This window comes from Myotis lucifugus, unplaced genomic scaffold, assembly GCF_000147115.1.
Source record: "Myotis lucifugus unplaced genomic scaffold, Myoluc2.0 scaffold_8, whole genome shotgun sequence".
Taxonomy (NCBI): Eukaryota; Metazoa; Chordata; class Mammalia; order Chiroptera; family Vespertilionidae; genus Myotis; species Myotis lucifugus.
In genome coordinates, this window is record NW_005871056.1 from 10,492,258 (window position 1) to 10,511,116 (window position 18,859).

Here is an 18,859-nt window from a genome sequence, read left to right on the forward strand (position 1 = left end):
TCTCTCTCTCTCTCTCTCGCTCGGCTTGTGGTGCTGTAAATTTGCTATTTGATGCTATTCTGAGTAAAGAAAAATTAACATTGTAATTTATTAGCATGAATTTTACCGTTGATATCTCTATACTGTGCAATGCCAGTTTCCCATGTAAGTATACGAGCAGTTAAGTGCTGTGCAGAATCTCTGAACATCACAGAAAATGCATTTTGTAGCTCACATATGCATATGTATTTAGTCCTTTACCAGATCAGTGTAAATGCCATGCAAACCAAACCCAACTATTTTTACTTCACTTCTTGATATGTACACACTCTCTACTAACACTCTCTCCCTTTGGCTGACAGATAGAAAAGACAGTCCAAACAGAAAAGGAACTGTGGGGTGTCTTATCTTTCCTCCTCCTGCCTGTCATCATTGTCAGCATACGTTGTTGGCTACTACCGAGAAGTAACAGGAGTGAGAAAGGACAGGACAGGGCTCTTTGGTTGGTCGTGTTTCTTAAAATACCCTGCCTTCTTTCTGTGGCCTAAACAATTTTGGTTCAAGCAGAAGGGATGGCCTGTCTGGGCTGTCAGCTCTCTGCTCACTGGGTCCTCAGTGCCACGGGCTTACCGTGTTATCCCTGAGTCCCGCGGAACTCCCATGCATCTGGTCCACCCGGGGCTGTGCTCAGGGGGCAACCTGGATGCTATACCTGAATGGGGCACAAGGACAATGAACGGGCACATTGCTCCCATCTCTCTGCTCCCAACATGCTCCATCGTCCACCCGACTTCATTTACAGAACACAAGTTCAAAGATAAAATTATTAAGGATTTCAAGATGGTGACAGCAGAAATTTAAACCAAGCTCAGGACCCGCTTGAGCCCGGGCCCTGTGTGGTTCTCTGGTCACATCCCCAACGTAGCCGGCCCTTCCCATTGCCTCTACGCCTGCCACTCTGGCCCTGATGTTCCTTCAGGGCCTGCTGTGTTCCTTCCTGCTGAGGCCCTGTGGGGTGCTGGCCCCACCGCCTGACACTCACTTCCCTTCCTCGCGGCCAGGCTGTGCTCCTCTGTCTCTTCCTGTGGTCTCAGCTCAGCGTCACATCCTGAGGTCACATCCTTAGGTTAGCCCTGCCTGCCGGCAGGTCAGGACTCTCCTAGCACCGCCCACCTACCACAGTCGCCACTCTTCACTCAGGGATGTGATTCTCTGGGGGCTCGTTTCCCTCCCCTACGGGACCGCCAGCAGCTTGTAGGCCAGGGCTGGGCTGGTTTTCTTCATCACTGTTTCACCAGTGCTGGGACATAGTCCCTAATAAATATTTACGAGGTGACTGGATGAATGAATGAACGAAAGTCTTTGCAGCAGGAACCTGGGTGTCAGATGAAGAGGTGGGATAAATGAGGGTGACATGAATTCCAGGTTTTGTTCCAAGGGGGGCTAAATCCTGTCTCCGTCTGAGCCGGTGAAAACTAGGTGAGCATTGCGCTGCCCTGGTCGACTGTCTCCTCCACTAAGTGCTGAGTGCCTAGGAGTGTCCTTATGGTTTCAGGTGTTCGAATCATTTTCTTTGTGTCTCCAGGCCCAGCATCGTGCCTGGCACTTCGCTCTCAGACGCTGCAGGGTGTATTGAATTGAATTGAGCTGAATTGAGTGAGATGAAAATATGTCGCCCTGAGGTTTACTTCATCTCACCCTCCCCTGGGCCTCCTCTTCCCCCCCTCATTCTCCTTTTCCTCCTTCCTCTCCTTTCCTCTGGTGAAGGATTTCTGAGTCTTGAGAACTACTTTAATTGCAATCAAGTGTTTCCAACAGAAAATTGCCCTCTTTTATTTTTGGTTTAACTGGTCTCTTCAAAGAGAAATGGTCTGATTAGTCTTATAATCGTGGCAGTGGTTGGCCACTTCAGATAATGTCCGAGAACCAGTTCAGACATTTTCGGTAGTAATATTCCTCTATTGGCATTGATCTTCGGATAGAATCACAAGGCAGGCACTTTAGAAGTTCATCCAGTTAAGCCCCAGATAATTCCGAGCAGAAATAGCTGGAGGATGGGATGAAACCTGTCCTCCCGCCCCGAGGGCTGCAGAGCAGCTCTGTCGGAGAGGCAGCAAGGAGCTGCTGGTGATCCCGAGAACACTGCCTCCTTGTTAGAGCCTGGCCCACATCTGTCTCTCCTGTCCATTACTCCACAACTCCATTTGAGAAATGGCCAGGAGGGGATGTAGTGAAAATGGAGTGTTCGTAATGAAATTGAGGATCAATGAAATCATAAAAAATCAAAAGCCTAAAGGTAAGTTTGTTATCGATCGGCCATCTCAGAAAATATAGTTAGTGAGAGATCAGGGCATGCTTCCTACATGTAAAACGGGGGATTTCTCCCTGAATGCGGCTTGAATGGGGATATAGAATGGGATGGGAAGAGGTCCCCACAGTGGTCCCTCAAAGGTTATGGGGCTGCCCAGGCCAAGTGGCTCAGCTGGTGGGAGCGTCGTCCTGTACACCAAAAGGTTGCCGGTTCGATTCCCAGTCAGGACACAGACCTCGTTTGTGAGCTTGATATTTGGTGCGGGAGCTTTAGGGAGGCAACCAATTGAAGTTTCTCTCTCGCATCGATGTTTCTCTCTCTCCTCCTCTCTCCCTTTCTCTCTCTCTAAAATCAATAAAAACATATCCTTGGGTGAGGATTAAAAATAAAAGTAACGGGGCTGCTTGGAGAGGGTGCAGTGAAATAGACAGGGCATGGACTTAGAAGTCAGCCACATCTGGGTTTTAGACCCACTTTAGCTCTGTGACCTTGACCAAGTAATGACCTACCTCTCTGATCTGTTTTCTTTTTTAAATTTGTACAAACTGGTATAAAACCTCTGCCTTGCAGGTTTGTTAGGAAGATTGAATGAGGTCACCTGAGTGGGGCTAGGTACAAAGCTCAGTACCTGGCACAGAGCAGGCATGCAGTCATGTTATCCCTTCTTCTCACAGTGTCACTTTGCAGCAGCGGGGCGGGTGCCTGGTCACCTTGAGGGTAGGGCCCCCCTAAACTGTGCACCCTAGGTGCCTCACTGGGGTTCCAGCAGTGCAGCTGGGGCAATGTCAGACCAGGGTTGGGGTATCTCAGGGTAGGTGCCCTCCTCCCAACACTATCTCCTGGATCATTTTACAAGTTACGTAATGGAGAGCCAGAGAAGCAGTATAATTTGACTAAATCATGGAGTAAGTGGCAAGCCTGGAATGTGAATCCAGACCTCCAGACCAAGCCTGCATTTAACTCCTTGCTGCCCAGGCCACGTGACACGCACACACCCCTTTGCACTCTGAACGGCCTTTCTGGACACCTGGACATTGTCTCCCCAACAAGTCTGTAAACTCCCTCAAGACAGAAGGGAATGTGTTTCAAATTTTCACCACCTCCCAAGGCACACAGTACAGGGCTTACTTGCAGTCAGGTTGCAAGAAACAAATATCCACCCTATTGAGACAAGGAAGGTATTTTCATGGCCTTATCATTTTAATGCAGAGAAATAGTTATAAGACACATTAACCCAGCTGAGGGGGAGAAATGCATTAATTTCACAACATGTTCAACCCTTTAAGAAGTTAGCTTCCCGAGCTCCACAGGGATTCTAGAACTCACACAGGCTCACCCCCACTGTTTTGAAATAAAATTGCAACTCAGAGTGGAGTCCCTCTCCCCACAGGGAAGCGGTGGGTGGAGAGACATGCAGGCGCAGGGGGAATGTGGCTGCCGCAACGTGGAGTGTGTAAACCTGGAGCAAAGGACAGAGCAGAACAGTGCGGCTCTTGGTTGGCGAGCAAACAAATCACCTAGAGACCCTGTTAAAACGCAGATTCTGACTCGGGAGGCCTGGGTGGGACCTGGGCATCTGCATTTCTAACTAGCTGCCAGGGATGCTCATGCTGCTGGCTCAGAGCGCACCCGTTCAGGTAGCAAGGATGTGGTCACAGGACCAAAGGCTGCGCACACTTGGGCCTTTCCTCCTTTCCTCTGCAGTCATTTGCCTTTTGACTATGGGCAATTGTTTCATTTTTTTTCTTTCTATTGGTCAGAGAGGAAGAGAGAGGGCGATAGAAACATCAATGATGAGAGAGCCACTGATTAGATGTCTCCTGCATGCCCCCCACTAGCTATGGAGTCCACAACCCAGGCATGTGCCCTGACCAGGAATCGAACCATGACCTCCTGGTTCATGGGTTGACGCTCAACCACTGAGCCACACTGGCCAATGTGAGCAAGTTTTTAGTGTCAGACTGGGCAGAGGGAAACCTGCTCGGAAAAGTAGGAAACCAGGATCATCAGCCACTCCCGCACGTGACTCTCCCCTTTTCTTCTCCCAGATACACTTGATGGGTGACACTTCCATGCGTGAATCACTTCGGTTTTACCATCCATGAAATGAACACGTTGGGCTGGGTCTCTGGAGGCCTCTTCTGGTCTGACAGTTCTGGGTGGAGGAAATGGCCTGGAGGCGTTAGCTTTGCAAATCTGGTGCAACGGAAGCTCCATCTGCAGTTGGGCGGTTCTCAGGATCCCCACTCACTGCTCCCCTTTCATCCCTCTGCAGGGGAGATTTGTGCGTTCAAGATCCACGGCCAGGAGCTGCCCTTTGAGGCCGTGGTGCTCAACAAGACATCGGGAGAGGGCCGGCTCCGTGCCAAGAGCCCCATCGACTGTGAGCTGCAGAAGGAGTACACATTCATCATCCAGGCCTACGACTGTGGCGCGGGGCCCCGGGAGACAGCCTGGAAGAAGTCACACAAGTGAGTCGCCTGACACAGTTCCTGGACCCCCCCCCCCCACTCTTGCCCACCATCTCTGTCACACACTACTCTACAGACATGTGTACCCAGTGGCCATACCATGGTGCTCCAGCCTACACAGCTGCTGGCCAGTTCCTAGGCCCCTGCAGGCACCGGTACCGGCCACTTTCTCCACCTGAAATCCACTACCCTCTGCTTCCCAGGGAGACAGCTCTGTTCCACCCTCAGAACTGAGTGCAGGCGTCCCTTCCTTGGGGAAGCCTTCCCTGAGCCAGCCCAGCCTGCAGACTTGTTGGGAGATTGGAACCTTTCCCTGGGTTCTGCCATGCCACATGCTTCTCTCTGTCCTAGCAACTCTTCATGTTGGGTTGTAACTCTCTCCCTAATGGACTTTGACTCAGAGACTAACACAGAATAAGAGTACTTAAATTCTTACTCATTGGAGGAGTGAGTGAACAGATGACGGATTGATGAGGGAGAGGAGAGACAGTCCAGAGGAAAGCTGTTGTCAAGGGCGACAAGGAAGGTCAATGAATGGGGAGGAGTTGGTCGGGGGTAGATTCATCGCAGGGGATCAGGACGAGGGCCGGTAGAAGGGTCTCCAGTGAGATGGCAGACAGAACGCTCAGACAACAACTGCCTGACCGGCTTGTGGTTTCTCCATTTTCTTGGTGTTGGGGCCTGAGTCGGTGTCCATGGGCGGCGCGGAAGATGGTACAATTGTTTCTTTACCACCATCTCTTCTTGTCTGTGTGTGGTTCCAGGGCCGTGGTCCATATCCAGGTGAAGGACGTCAATGAGTTTGCTCCCGCCTTCAAAGAGCCCGCCTACAAGGCTGTGGTGACCGAGGGCAAGATCTACGACAGCATCCTACAGGTGGAGGCCGTCGATGAGGACTGCTCCCCCCAGTACAGCCAGATCTGCAACTATGAAATTGTCACCACCGATGTCCCTTTTGCCATTGACAGAAATGGTGAGTGTCCTGAGAGGACCCCAGTGGGGGCAGGGAAACAACCCCCGCCCCCATTCTGAAGGCCAAGTGGGGGCCTGAATGTACTCAGCAGGCAATGCCTCCCATGCCATCCCTGATCTAGGCTCTATAACCCAGAACTCAGCCCTGCTCTGGAGAGATGGCCTGGCATTATTAGCAGCCCAGCCAGGTATAAAACACCCCCAAGGCACCTACTCAGTGGGTACAGCCTGTAGAGCTCACAAGGCCACTCATCTGCACACAGCTTGGTTTTCTGGTGGAATTTTTCAGTTGTCATCTAGACATGAGTCATGCCCTCAACTCAGCCATGTCTGAGTCCCTTTCTTACATAACCAGTTGTAACATCACCTCACACAACAATCTGTTTCCGGCTCCTAAACAAAGAGAAGGTAGAGATTTCTGAAACACCTTCTAAGCTGTAGATCCATTCAGGAATCTTAAAAGGTCTTGTCAAAGTCCTTTGAGAATTTCTACTCTACTGAGAATGAAGGATGGAAGAACCCTCCCACAACATCCCAATCTCAAACTGAACTTACTGAAGTAAAAACAGTCCTAATAAAGCCTTGTGGACATTTCTCCATCACCATTAATTAAAAACTCATTGTAGTGTAAACATGACAGCCAGAGGCCCAATCAATTCAGCCCCTTTTAACTGCAATTTTCAATAACTTGATATCAATCTAATGAAAATTATTTGTCAAGTATATTATTTCATTATTAGCACAAGTGTATGGGTTCATGTATATTACCCTTTGTTTCAAATAGGATTTAAGTTCTGCACAAAGACTCAAAAGCAGCAAAACCTGAAGTTCATCTATTCTGTAAATAATTATATTTATTGAGTGCCAAGCACAGTGCTTGGAACTGGGGATGGAGATAGAGTAGAACTTAAAACAGACATGGGCCTGTCCACATGGAGCTTACCATCTAGTGGGGGAAAATTCAAAATAAAAGATACAAAGTCAGGTGGCATCAAGGTTGGTATACAAAGCATGCCATGAGCCAGGGCTGGGCAACAAATTAGCTCTGAGCTTCCTGGTAGCCAAGACCTAGAGGGAAATATCATCGTCACCTGCTTGCAAGTCTTCAGTGATTCCAGTGCTTCTCGATGTTGAGACCAGGGAGAAACATACCCAGTGATAGTGTCTTCTGTATCCCTAGAACTGCAGCAGATTCCAGAAGGGAAGGAAGCCAAGGATAAACCCTCCTCCCTGACCTCCATTCGTCTGTGATGTGTCTTGTAAGAGGAAATCAGTATTCCTAACAGAAGGCAGTTTCCTTATAAAATGCTAAAATACCTGGACATTACCAGATGCTGATTGTGTAGGACACAAGATCAGTGCATAAAAAAGTAAGATATAAAATGCTAGACTTCAATTAACGTTTAGTTTGGGGCTGAGAAATAGATCATTTCAACTAGTAGAGCGCATCAGAACTGCTCTCTGATAGCTTTTCATACAGATGGGTGGCCCATCCCCACCCCACAGACATGTATCTCACAACACACACACACACACACACACACACACACACACACACCACTTCATAAAATATGAACAACTCTTTTGTATTTTTTCTGTTCCTCCATAACCAGCTGTTGGGTCTATGTCTGCAAAAACTAGCATTTGGGGAGTGACAAGTCCCTCATGAAGAGCAGGACTAGAGAAGGAGGTGTCTGTGATGAGTGGTCAAGCTCCCCTTGATCCCCTGCCTTAGTCCTGGAGAGCCACAAGCCAATGAGAGATGAGATGCAAATTCTTTCATCAGAGGGTAAACTGCCCCAGTCATGGAGATAATTACTCACCTTGATGAGCCATTTCACTAACATATGCCAATTTATTTCCCTCACTGTCTCATTAAAAGTGAGTAATGGTTCTTTGCCAGGCCTCTGCCTCCAACATTGGTTTACAACTTAAGATGAAGAGGAGAGTGGGCACTCCCAGGGAGTGTGGGCCCCTGACAGTGAGGTTTACAAGAACAGTTCTCCAAGTAATGAAGGTAGGACCCAGGGGCAGGCACAGAAACAGCTCCCATTCTAATGAGCTTCCCAATTGGCTCTTATCCATCACTCCTCCAGCGACCTTACAGGCTCCTTGAAGAAGTTCTTTGCATGCATATCAGAAAAAGTACTACTGAGTTGGGGCCCACTCACTGAGACTGCAGGGCTTCAGGTAGATGGCTCCTGCTCCCCCCCCCCCTGCCCCCCAACCTGCCAGGCTCTTTGTTTGTGAGGGAAGGAAGGGGAGCAGGGCACAGGGAGGACAGAATACAATGTGGAGTCAGAATGACCTGTCTTAAAGGAAGACTTGACCTCTTTCAACAGAAGTCCTCAGCCTCCCTCCCCTGTGAAATCAAAGCAGTAATAGTTCCTGCCTCCCTGTGGGGTTGTGAGGCCTCAGGGAGAGGCAGTGCCCGGAGATAATACCTGCAGGCACATAGGGAGTGCTCGATTCATGGTGCCATGATTACTTAGGTATTTGCTGGGGGATTGGGACATGACGGTTACTCACTCGGTTACTCACTCACTCCCCATGGGTTTCCAGGCTGAAATTATAAACAGGTAACTCTGAGCTGGTGACATCACCCACCTCCTGGGAAGTTCTAGATCGATTTCAGATGGCTGCCAGGCCCCCATCTTCTGGCATTTGGCTGGTCTCTCAGAGATCGGTAGGGCCTAGATGCTCATTTCCATTGAACAGATGGAAAAACTGAGTCCCCAAAGCATAAAGCGCTTGCCTGCCAGCACCTATCATGCAGGTGGCAGAGGTGGGACTAGAGCCTAGGTCCCCCGAGTGTTGGCCCCAAGGCCTTTCCACCAGTGACATCATCACGCTCCTTACTGATATTTGACAGGAATGCATGGCAATGGTCTTTAGGTTCAAAAACACAAAATTGCATCTTAATCCTACATCCATCCCTGCGTGTGTGCGTGTGCGTGTGTGTGTGTGTGTGTGTGTGTGTGATCCTTGACCAGTTGCTTAACCTTGCTCAGATCCTCATCAGTAAAATGGGAATTAAACATGTTGCCCATGATAGGGGTGAATAAACAGCAAAGGAGGCATTCACCAGAGCTTTGCCACAGCCAGACTCTCAACCACGTTTGAGACTGACCACAGAGGGTACAGCGGGGACTCAATGACACGCACTCACCACTGGACAGACTTGTCTGATTCTCAGGGGTGCCTGGTCTCAGCCAAGTTCTCTGCCAGCCGCTGCCCACAGAGTAATGGGGCTGATGCCTCTGAGTGAAGGGCACCCTGGAGTCGGTGTGTTCTTACAGTAAATGAAAACACTTCTTTTCCACCTGAATAGAAGAGCAGCACAAGCCCTCGTGGGAATTTTGGAAAGCATAGGAAAGTGTGAAGAAGAAAATCAGTCACGTATAATCCCACCAAAGATAACCACCATTAAACATTTTTTTAAAAGGTAACCACTAATGACACTTTACCAGTAGTTTTCTGACTTTTTAAATAAAAGTATGGCCCACATCTCTTGCTTTCCTTTATCCTCCCATTTTTTGCTTCACATTCGATAACATGGATTTTTTCCACCCTTAAAAGTGCTTCATAATGACCGCGTTCAGTGCTGAACAACACTCCATCTCACACAGATGCTTACCCTTAGCTCTCCCCTGCAACCAGACATGCCGTTTCTCTTCTATTTTTTCGAGGTAATAAATAATGCTGCGACGGACCTATTTTCACATGTATTTACAATTTTTCACAATAAACATCTGAAATTTTTCTGGAACCAATTTTTAGATGTGGAATTGCATGCCCCACAGGTGTGAATAATTGCAAAGTGACTGGCCCATATAGCTTTCCAAAAGGGTTGTTCCAAGTTCAGGTCCAGGGGAGGGAGTGTGCAGGTCACTGTGCTTGCCTCATTGCACCCTCCCCACCTGAGTTTTAAAAAATTGCCTTCACCAACTTGCAAGGTACAGGCTAACTGTTCTTTGAGAGTTAGCTGCCCAGGCTCATGTGGACAGGGGAATAGGCCCCAGGGGCAGCCATTCACCTGGGTTAACTGTGGACTCAGCTAACTGAGAAAGCACTACCAGGAGAAATCACTCAAATATGAGGGGGGAAATAGAATTGTAACAGAAGCAAAACGGATGGCTTCTTCCGAGCTATCGAAATGTGTTAAATGGGTGTCTTATCCAGATGTTGCCGTCCCCACAGGACGGTGGGTCCCAACATTGCCTCTCATGGTGACCCACTGCTGCACATCTGTGCTCTGAATCTTATCCTCACAGGCCTGAAGGTGGTGGTGGCGGAGAAAGTAAATTAGTTTCTCAGACAGTTTCATTAAGACAGTTACGGGAGAGGAGCGGCAACAAATTGAGCCCAGGATTGCCGGCCCGTGTGTTTATTTTTCTAGCACAATCAATAGTGTTTGGTCTGCTTAATGTCACACGGATTGTAAACCCTAAGCCTTCCTCTTCTCAGAGACGTATCTTTAGAGAGCCATTTCACTTGAAAGAGAGAGAAAGCTAAAACTTTTTGTTGAAAATTCAATCTGATGTCGCTGAAACCTCCTCCTCACGGTTATATTCCGGCGCCTGCACCTGCAGAATCCCTCCCCTGTGATAACTGTAACCACAAATGAGTTTGTTAAGGGAACCCCGAGGGAGTGTTACCAACCCGGTTCTGAGCCGTCCCGGACCTGTACGGGCTCCACGCTGAGACTGAAACAAATATTTGGGGGAAAATGAAAGGGATTCTGAATACCAGCCACAAGGCCAAAAATACCTCAAACCCGTTTTTATTCGGAGATTTTTGACTGGCTTTGTCAAAGTAAATCGTACTTCAAATCCGTGGCTGCAGTTGCATTTTTAGAAACAATTCAGAGAAGGTAGCAGAACAAATGATTTGAATGCTTGGTCCAATGTCATGGGCAACTTCATCCCTCCTCACCACCACTTGCCTCCACTCCCTCCTCCTCCTCCTCCTCACAGGCACTTACGTTTATTGCACCTGCTCCTGGACTACTACTGAGTACTGTTTAAGACTGGGTGACTGGTGGATCAACTTGTCCGATCTTTAAAACATTATGTGACTTTTCTATTCCCCAGGCTTTCTTGCCTTAGTCCCTGTTATCTCAATTCACATGAACAATAATCAGTTGGAATGGAAGAAAGCTCATTAGGTAGTTTTCCCTTAGTTTGGATGAAATCTAAGAATTTGTGTGAGTCAGCCATTCCACACTTGTTTATTTGCTTGTTAGTTTGTTTTGCCTTTAATTTCCACTTTCTTAATTTCACTTCTGGTAAAGGATGATGATAGCATTTGAGTTCTAATTTGCTGTCAGCTCCACCATCAGGAAAAAAATAATGCAAGAATGAAATCAGTCTCCACAAAGGAAGACTTGCATCTCTTGGAATCAAAAACTAAAAATTATTCAATGCACATTGGGCCTCTCATTAGTTTCTTGGAACCAAAATGGTATTTTAGCAAAAATCGTCAATTAAAGTTTTGCTTGTTATTTATCAAATATTTATTCCTGAGTCATAATCTCACACCCACAGGGATAAAAACACACAAATGGCTCATAAAAAACGGTTTGGTCTTTCTGGGAGAAGAAAAATGTCTTTGCCACCAGGGCAAGGAATCGGTTATTCTGTGCAGCTTTGCAAGAGAGGTCACACGTTTTCTTATTGATTTTACTTCCTATTTGGTAGCAAAATAATGTGAGAAGAGGCAGTGAACATTCCTGGCAATGAGCCCAGATGTTAAAAAATATGTGTCAGGACATTTCTGAATTCCATCTTTTTTCCCAGAGATTTCATGGCAGATGAGCTCTGGGCCTGACATCAGGGCCGCAGCCACATGGGGCACTTTGAGAGAGAGTTTTCCAACAACCCATCACTTACACACACAAACCAGTCGGGTCCCAAATGCGTGCTTGGGATTCAAAGCAGCCCTGCCCCACAGCTGGGGTGGCTCCAGTCAACTGATCCTGGAATCTGCCTGTGGAAGCCATGGCCTCCTGTACCCTTGACCTTACCAAGGGATAGGGAAGGGGCTCATTTCATTCTGGTGGAGGTTGGAGGAGTGGGGAAGGGATGTGGGAGAACGGCAGCGTGCTCAACTTGATCTGAAACAACACTGAATGTCTCTGTGTCCTCAGGCAACATCAGGAACACCGAGAAGCTGAGCTATGACAAGCAGCACCAGTACGAGATCCTGGTGACCGCCTACGACTGTGGCCAGAAGCCTGCCGCTCAGGACACCCTGGTGCAGGTGGACGTGAAGCCAGTGTGCAAGCCTGGCTGGCAAGGTGGGCCTGCTTTTGTCAGTCCTCTGAGGAAAGGCAGCTGGACCTATCCTCAAATCGGCATGACTTGGGGCTAGAGGGATTTTTAAAGTGCAGTCACTCTGCTGCAGGAAATAGAGTAGCTGGTTTATTCTGACAGCTCCTAGGGTTATAGTATCTCCATTTCACAGGTGAGAATGCCCGAGGTAACTTGTCTAAGGTCACATGCTCCGTTTGTCCAGTGTGCTCTTTCTCAGATCTCATGGCATCTTTGGATCAATAGTAATTACCCACGGTGCTCAGCAGGTGGCCAGCAGGTCTGTTCACTTTATTGCAGAGTGCTGAGTCGGGCTGGTGCATTTCAAATGTGGCCTCATTACTCAACACCCCGGGCAGGGGGGGCTTGCACAGAGGGCGTCCAGGCAGAGGCTGGAGAGCCACACCGGCCTCTAGGCTAAGGGATTTCTAAAATGTTGACTCTGGGAATGGCGAGACAATGCCTTGGATGGAGGATCTGCTTTGTGCTCACTTAGATCTTTAGGGCGCAGGGATAGAACAAAGGTCTGGGTTACCCTTCGATGGTGGAGGTTTGTCACCGAGCTAAGGGGAAACCAGGAGGCAAGGCCAGCTGCGTAGATAGTCTTACAGAGAATTGGATGCATGGTGCATGGAATAAGGACGGCTCTAGCAGTGACATTGATGGTTCCGGTGGCAGAGCAGTTACCTCTGGGCTACTATTTTGGCTGCTTGACTGCTCCTGTTTCTGCTTCGTGTGTTGATGTTATGGGAGGCTACTGCTTACCCATGTCTCACGGTGCTTTGTGGAGTCCTCCACTCTGTGGCTGCTGTTTATTGCCTTCCTTAGGTGTGTCTTTAAGCTTCAGGCCCCTGTTATATTTTCTCTCTCTCTCTCTCTCTCTCTCTCTCTCTCTCTCTCTCTCTCTCTTTGTGTGTGTGTGTGTGTGGGGGGGTAGGTGGGTGTATCTTTCATTCTTAAATTCCCTCACAGAGGGTGCAATTAGCTGTGTTGGTCACTCACATCCCTATGGGGCAGACTGATGCCAGGCCACCATCTAGGTCACTGGCCGGACTCTGAATGGTAGTCAGGCATTTATTCCTAATCCAATCTATCAGGGCCAGACTAGCAAGACCTCGGGGTGCAAAGCAAGGACACCTGGGGTCACTCCCCTCACAAGGCAGCTCTCAAAGTGCTCCTCTGCTGCACAACCTGTCCCCCTTAATCTTTCAACTGGAAAGCTGGGAGGAGCAATAAACCCACCTCTGGACAGAGTTAGGGTCATTTGCCTTTGAACAAAGAGGTGATGAGCTCAGTAAGACACATGAGACATGAAGAACAAAGTAGAGACGTCTTTGTGTCGGTCCATTTAGGATGAAGCAAGAAACAGAGAAAGAGGGACAAGCAAGCATGACAAGCTGTGTTCCCAACCTCAGGGAGCCTGAGCTCTGGTTGGGGATAATTCACTGAGGACCCTGAGGGCAAGATTCCATCTCTCCTGTTCACCAGCGAATTCTTCAGGCTTAGCACATGTCTGGTCCCGACGTTAGGTGCTCAAGAAATAGCTGTTGAAGAATAAATGAGCTAGCTGAGTGAAGAACTCCCCTTGTTTTATTTTAAGTTATAAGGACTGGCCCCAGTGAAGGTCGGGCTTTTGAAGAGAAAAGCCTGGAAAGAAGATAAAATCTTTCTAAGCATGAAAGAAGCTCACAAGGGGATTTTAAGCAGGAAAACCAAAGCCAAGCCTCGTCTGGAGAACGGTCCCAATGGCTTTTGTCTTTGATAAATGAGACACCTGTGACTTGGGATTACATTTCTGTAACTGTGTTTAAATGTAATTTTCTAACAGAGTTGGTGCTTGTTTCAGTGTTAAATGTATGCAAAGAAAAACATTTTAATAACGTTCAGTTCTGTGTGCGAAGGCTGAGGGGCACCTCCCCACTGGAGCACAATGCTCTTTGCAGCTCTAGACAGTGACCTCCTGAAGTAAAGACTGTGCCCATTCATCGTTGTGTCTCCAGCGCCCAGCACAGGGCCAGGCACAATTCAGGTGATTGGCAAGTGTTGAATGGACAAATGGTGAAAAAACATAACTTTCTGCCCTGGCCGGGTTGCTAAGTGGTTAGAGTATCAGCCCACCGACTGAAGTGTCCCAGGTTCAGTTCTGGTCAAGGGCATGTACCTCAGTTGCAGACTCAATCCCCAGCCCCAGGGCATGTGTGGGAGGCAACCAATCAATGTGTCTCTCTCCCATTGATGTTTTTCTCTATCTCTACCCTTCCCTTCCACTCTCTGTAAAAATGAATGGAAAAACACCCTAGGGTGAAGGTTAACTATATACGTATATGTATATGCATATGTGTATGCGTATATGTATATGTATATGTATATGTATATGTATATGTATATATAGCTTCCTGTGGAACAGAGAAAAGCGGGAAGCAGCAACTCCATGTATCAGTTCACCATGTCAGGCAAAGTGACTCAAGCATGTGTAACATCAGAATCAACCACTTTAGGTGGCTTCCCTGCCTTAGTCTGCCAGCCTTTGGTGGCAGAAGCTGGCATTGGATTCTGTGTCTCGACCTTCCTCCCTCCAGCTTACCCCTGTACACAGCTGTAGGTCCCTCTCCCAGCCATTGTCCCAGCAGGCTTTCAGATCATAGGGCCTCCAGCTTCTTAGGTATGTGGAGGTCAAAGTGCCTTCCTGCCATGCCTACTCCAGCCTCCATATCTACAGGAAAACCTTCTCTCCTTCCAGCATATGGCCCACTTTATTCTTCCACTTGGGCAACCTCATCTCTGACCAATCTTGGGGCCTGTTCTCTCTTCTACCCTCAGCCAGGGCTACAGCCTTGTAGCTGAAAATACATCTTTCTCCAGGGACAAGCAAACCACCACTTTTCCCAGATGTGTTTCTCGTCTGGCCCCTCTCCCAGCTTTGTAGGGCAAGCTGAGGGAGCCACAGTTTACTGGCTTTCTTTGCTAACTGCAGATGAGGCAGGCTGCTCCTCACTGTGAGAGGTAGCCAGTTCCTGGGGGAAAAGATTGGCTCTTCTTGAAGCTGGTGTGGGTGAAGACTGCACAGTATAGAATAGGAGAGGAGCACAGAGAGGGGAGGCCTTCAGGGCACCAGTGAACAGTATAAGGAAGCCAGTCTGGCTTGGGTTGGGACTGGGGAAAAGTGGGAAGCCAGATTGGAGCAATCAGCGGTAGGGTGGGGTGGGCAGTCAAGATTATGAATGCCAGAGTGGGGAGCTACAAAGTTTCCAAACTCTAGTCAACGGGAAACTCACAGAAGAGAACCCTTATACCCAAGGACCAAAGGTGGAGACTGCATAGAGACTGGTAGGAGGGGCAGAGGTGAGAAAGGGCTGGCCGGGCGCCCACAGACAGCAACTGAAGTCCTGGAGAGATATCTTAGCTGTGGAGGGGTGCCACTGAGAACTCTGGGATCTAATCCCCAAGCTGGGCTCCCCAGCAGAGAGCACCAAATCTGAGGAGGGTACCCACATAACATCTAGCTGTGAAAAGCAGCAGGGTGCTACTGCCAGGAAGTGGCAGCTGAAAGTTCGGGTACCCTCTTGAAAGGCCAATGCACAAAATTCCCTGTGGAGCCACCCACCTTGTGCTCTGGCAGAGGGAGGGTGAAGTGGACTGGAGCTGTGAGAGTAGAACCTGGTAAAGGAAAAAGTCACACAAGTTCAGGAGGCACAGAGATCCCAAATAAGAAGAACCCAAACAGACCTACACCCAGACACATCATAGTTAAAATGCCAAAAAATAAAGACAAAGAGAAATCTTAAAGGCAACAAAAGAAAACTGTTACCTACAACGGAGTTCCCATAAGGCTGAAACTTGATTTCTCTTCAAAAATTCTATAGACCAGAAGGGAATGGCATGAAGTACTCAAGGTAAGGAAAGCAAGGATCTGAGACCAAGATTACTATATCCAACAAGGCTTTTATTCAAAATAGACAGTCAAATAAAGAGCTTCCCAGACAAAAAAAAAAAAAAAAAAGGCTAAAGGAGTTTAACATCACCATGCCAGTATTACAAGAAATGCTAAAGGAATTGCTGAGAAGAAGAAACAGAGAAAGAAACCTAGCCATACAGAATTAAAATAGCTATAAATAAGTACCTCTCAATAATAACCCTAAAGGTAAATGGATTAAATGCCCCAATCAAAAGGGGTAGGGTAGCTGAATGAATACAAAAACATGACCTAACTATATGTTGTCTACAAGAGACCCACCTCAAAACAAAAGACACACACAGGATGAAAGTGAAGGGATAGAAAAAATTTTTCCATGCAAATGGAAAAGAAAAAAAAAGCTGGAGTAGCAATACTCATATCTGACAAAATAGACTTTAAAATGAAGGCCATCACAAGAGACAACAAAGGTCACTACATAATACTAAAGAGATCGATCCAACAAGAAGATATAACCCTGGTAAACATATATGCACCAAATATAGGTGCACCTAAATATATTAAAAAACTTCTGGAGGACTTTAACAGAGAGGTTGACAACAATATAGACATAGTAGGGGACTTTAATACCTGTCTGACTTCACTCAACAGATCTTCCAGACAAAAACTTAACAAGAACACAGAGACTCTAAAGGACACGCTGGATCAAATGGATTTAATAGACATTTATAGAACATTTTACCCCAACGCAATAGAATATACGTTGTTCTCAAGTGCACATGGATCATTCACAAAGATAGCAGGTGTGCCAGAAGAGGCAGAAGACCACATGTTAGTACACAAAACAAGTCTCTTCAAGTTCAAGAATATGAAATCATATCAAGCATCTTCTCAGATCACAGTGGAATGAAATTAGAAATCAGCTACAGTAAAAACACCCCAAATCATTCAAACACATGTAGGCTAAATAGCATGTTATTAAGCAATGAATGGGTTACCAATGAGATCAAGAAAGAAATCAAAAACTCCCTGGAAACAAATGAAAATGAACACACAACAACCCAAAATCTCTGGGACACAGCAAAAGCAGTCCTGAGAGGGAAGTTCATAGCAATACAGGCATACCTAAAAAAGCAACAACAACAAGAAAAATCAACAATAAACTACTTAACTCTACAACAAAAGAACTAGAAAGAGAACAACAAGAAAAACCCAGAGTAAGTAGAAGGAAGGAAATAATAAAGATTAGAGCAGAAATAAATGACATAGAAACTAAAAAAACAATACAAAAAAATCAATGAAACCAAGAACTGGATCTTTGAAAGGTTAAACAAAATTGATAAACCATTAGCCAGACTCATCAAGAAACAAAGAGAGAGGACCCAAATAAATAAAATCAGAAATGAAAGTGGAGAAGTAACCACAGACACCACAGAAATACAAAGGATTGTAAGAAAATACTATGAACAACTATATGCCAACAAGCTGAAAATGTGGATGAAATAGACAAATTCCTAGAAAAATACAACCTCCTGAAACTGAATCAGGAAGAATAAAAAAATCCGAATAGGCCAATAACAACCAATGAAAGAGAAGCAGTAATAAAAAAAATTCCCACAAAACAAAAGCCCAGGTCCAGACATCTTAACAGGGAAGTTTTTCCAAACATTCAAAGAAGAACTAACACCTATACTCCTCAAACTATTTCAGAAAATCCAAGAGGAAGGAACACTTCCAAACTCTTTTTATGAGGCAAGCATTATCCTAATTCCAAAACCAGATAAAGACACTACAAAGAACGAGAATTACAGGCAAATATCCCTGATGAACATAGATGCTAAAATCCTCAACAAAATATTAGCAAATTGCATCCAGCAATATATTAAAAAGACCATACACCATGATCAAGTGGGATTTATTCCAGGGATGCAAGGCTGGTACAATATTCGCAAATCAATAAACATGATACACCACAAACAAATTGAAAGGCAAAAATCACATGATCATATCAATAGGCGCAGAAAAGGCATTCAACAAAATCCAACACCCATTTTTGATAAAAACTCTCAGCAAAGTTGGAATAGAGGGAGCATATCTCAACATGATAAAGGCCATATATGACAAACCTATGACCAACATCATACTGGAAGTTCTAACCATAGCGATTAAACAAGAAGAAGAAATAAAAGGCATCCAAATTGGAAAAGAAGTAAAGCTGTCATTATTTGCAGATGACATGATAATGTACATAGAAAACCCCAAAGACTCTGTCAAAAAACTACTAGACTTAATAAATGAATTCTGCAATGTAGCAGGATACAAAATTAACACCCAGAAATCGATGGCTTTTTTTATACACCAATAATGAACTCACAGAAAGAGAAACTAAAAAAAAATCCCATTTACCATTGCACCAAAAAAATTAAGATACCTAGGAATAAACTTAACTAAGGAGGCAAAAGACCTATACTCGGTAAACTACAGGACATTGAAAAAAGAGATAGAGGGAGACATAAACAAATGGAAGAACATACCATGTTCATGGATTGGTAGAATCAGCATCATTAAAATGTCCATACTACCCAAAGCAATCTACAGATTCAATGCAATCCCCATTAAAATAACAATGCATATTTCAAAGATCTAGAACAAACTCTCCAAAAATTCATCTGGAATAAAAAAAAAAAGACCCTGAATAGCCACAGCAATCCTGAGAAAGAAGAACAAAGTTGGAGGGATCACAATACCAGATAACAAGCTATATTACAAAGCCACTGTTCTCAAAACTGCCTGGTATTGGCACAAGAACAGACATATAGATCAATGGAACAGAACAGAGAACCCAGAAATCTACCCAAGTCATCATACTCAATTAATATTTGACAAAGGAGGCAAGAGCTTA

At 46.2% G+C, this 18,859-nt stretch overlaps 1 protein-coding gene across 1 annotated transcript in view; it reads left to right on the forward strand.

Moving 5' to 3' along the window:
- CLSTN2 (calsyntenin 2) overlaps positions 1 to 18,859 on the forward strand; it is a 536,533-nt gene that overhangs the window by 413,252 nt on the left and 104,422 nt on the right. The window contains exons 3-5 of the mRNA XM_006083760.3: positions 4,566 to 4,761; positions 5,526 to 5,734; positions 11,882 to 12,031. Coding sequence (XP_006083822.1) covers positions 4,566 to 4,761; positions 5,526 to 5,734; positions 11,882 to 12,031 — 555 coding nt within the window. The remainder of the gene's footprint in view (positions 1 to 4,565; positions 4,762 to 5,525; positions 5,735 to 11,881; positions 12,032 to 18,859) is intronic.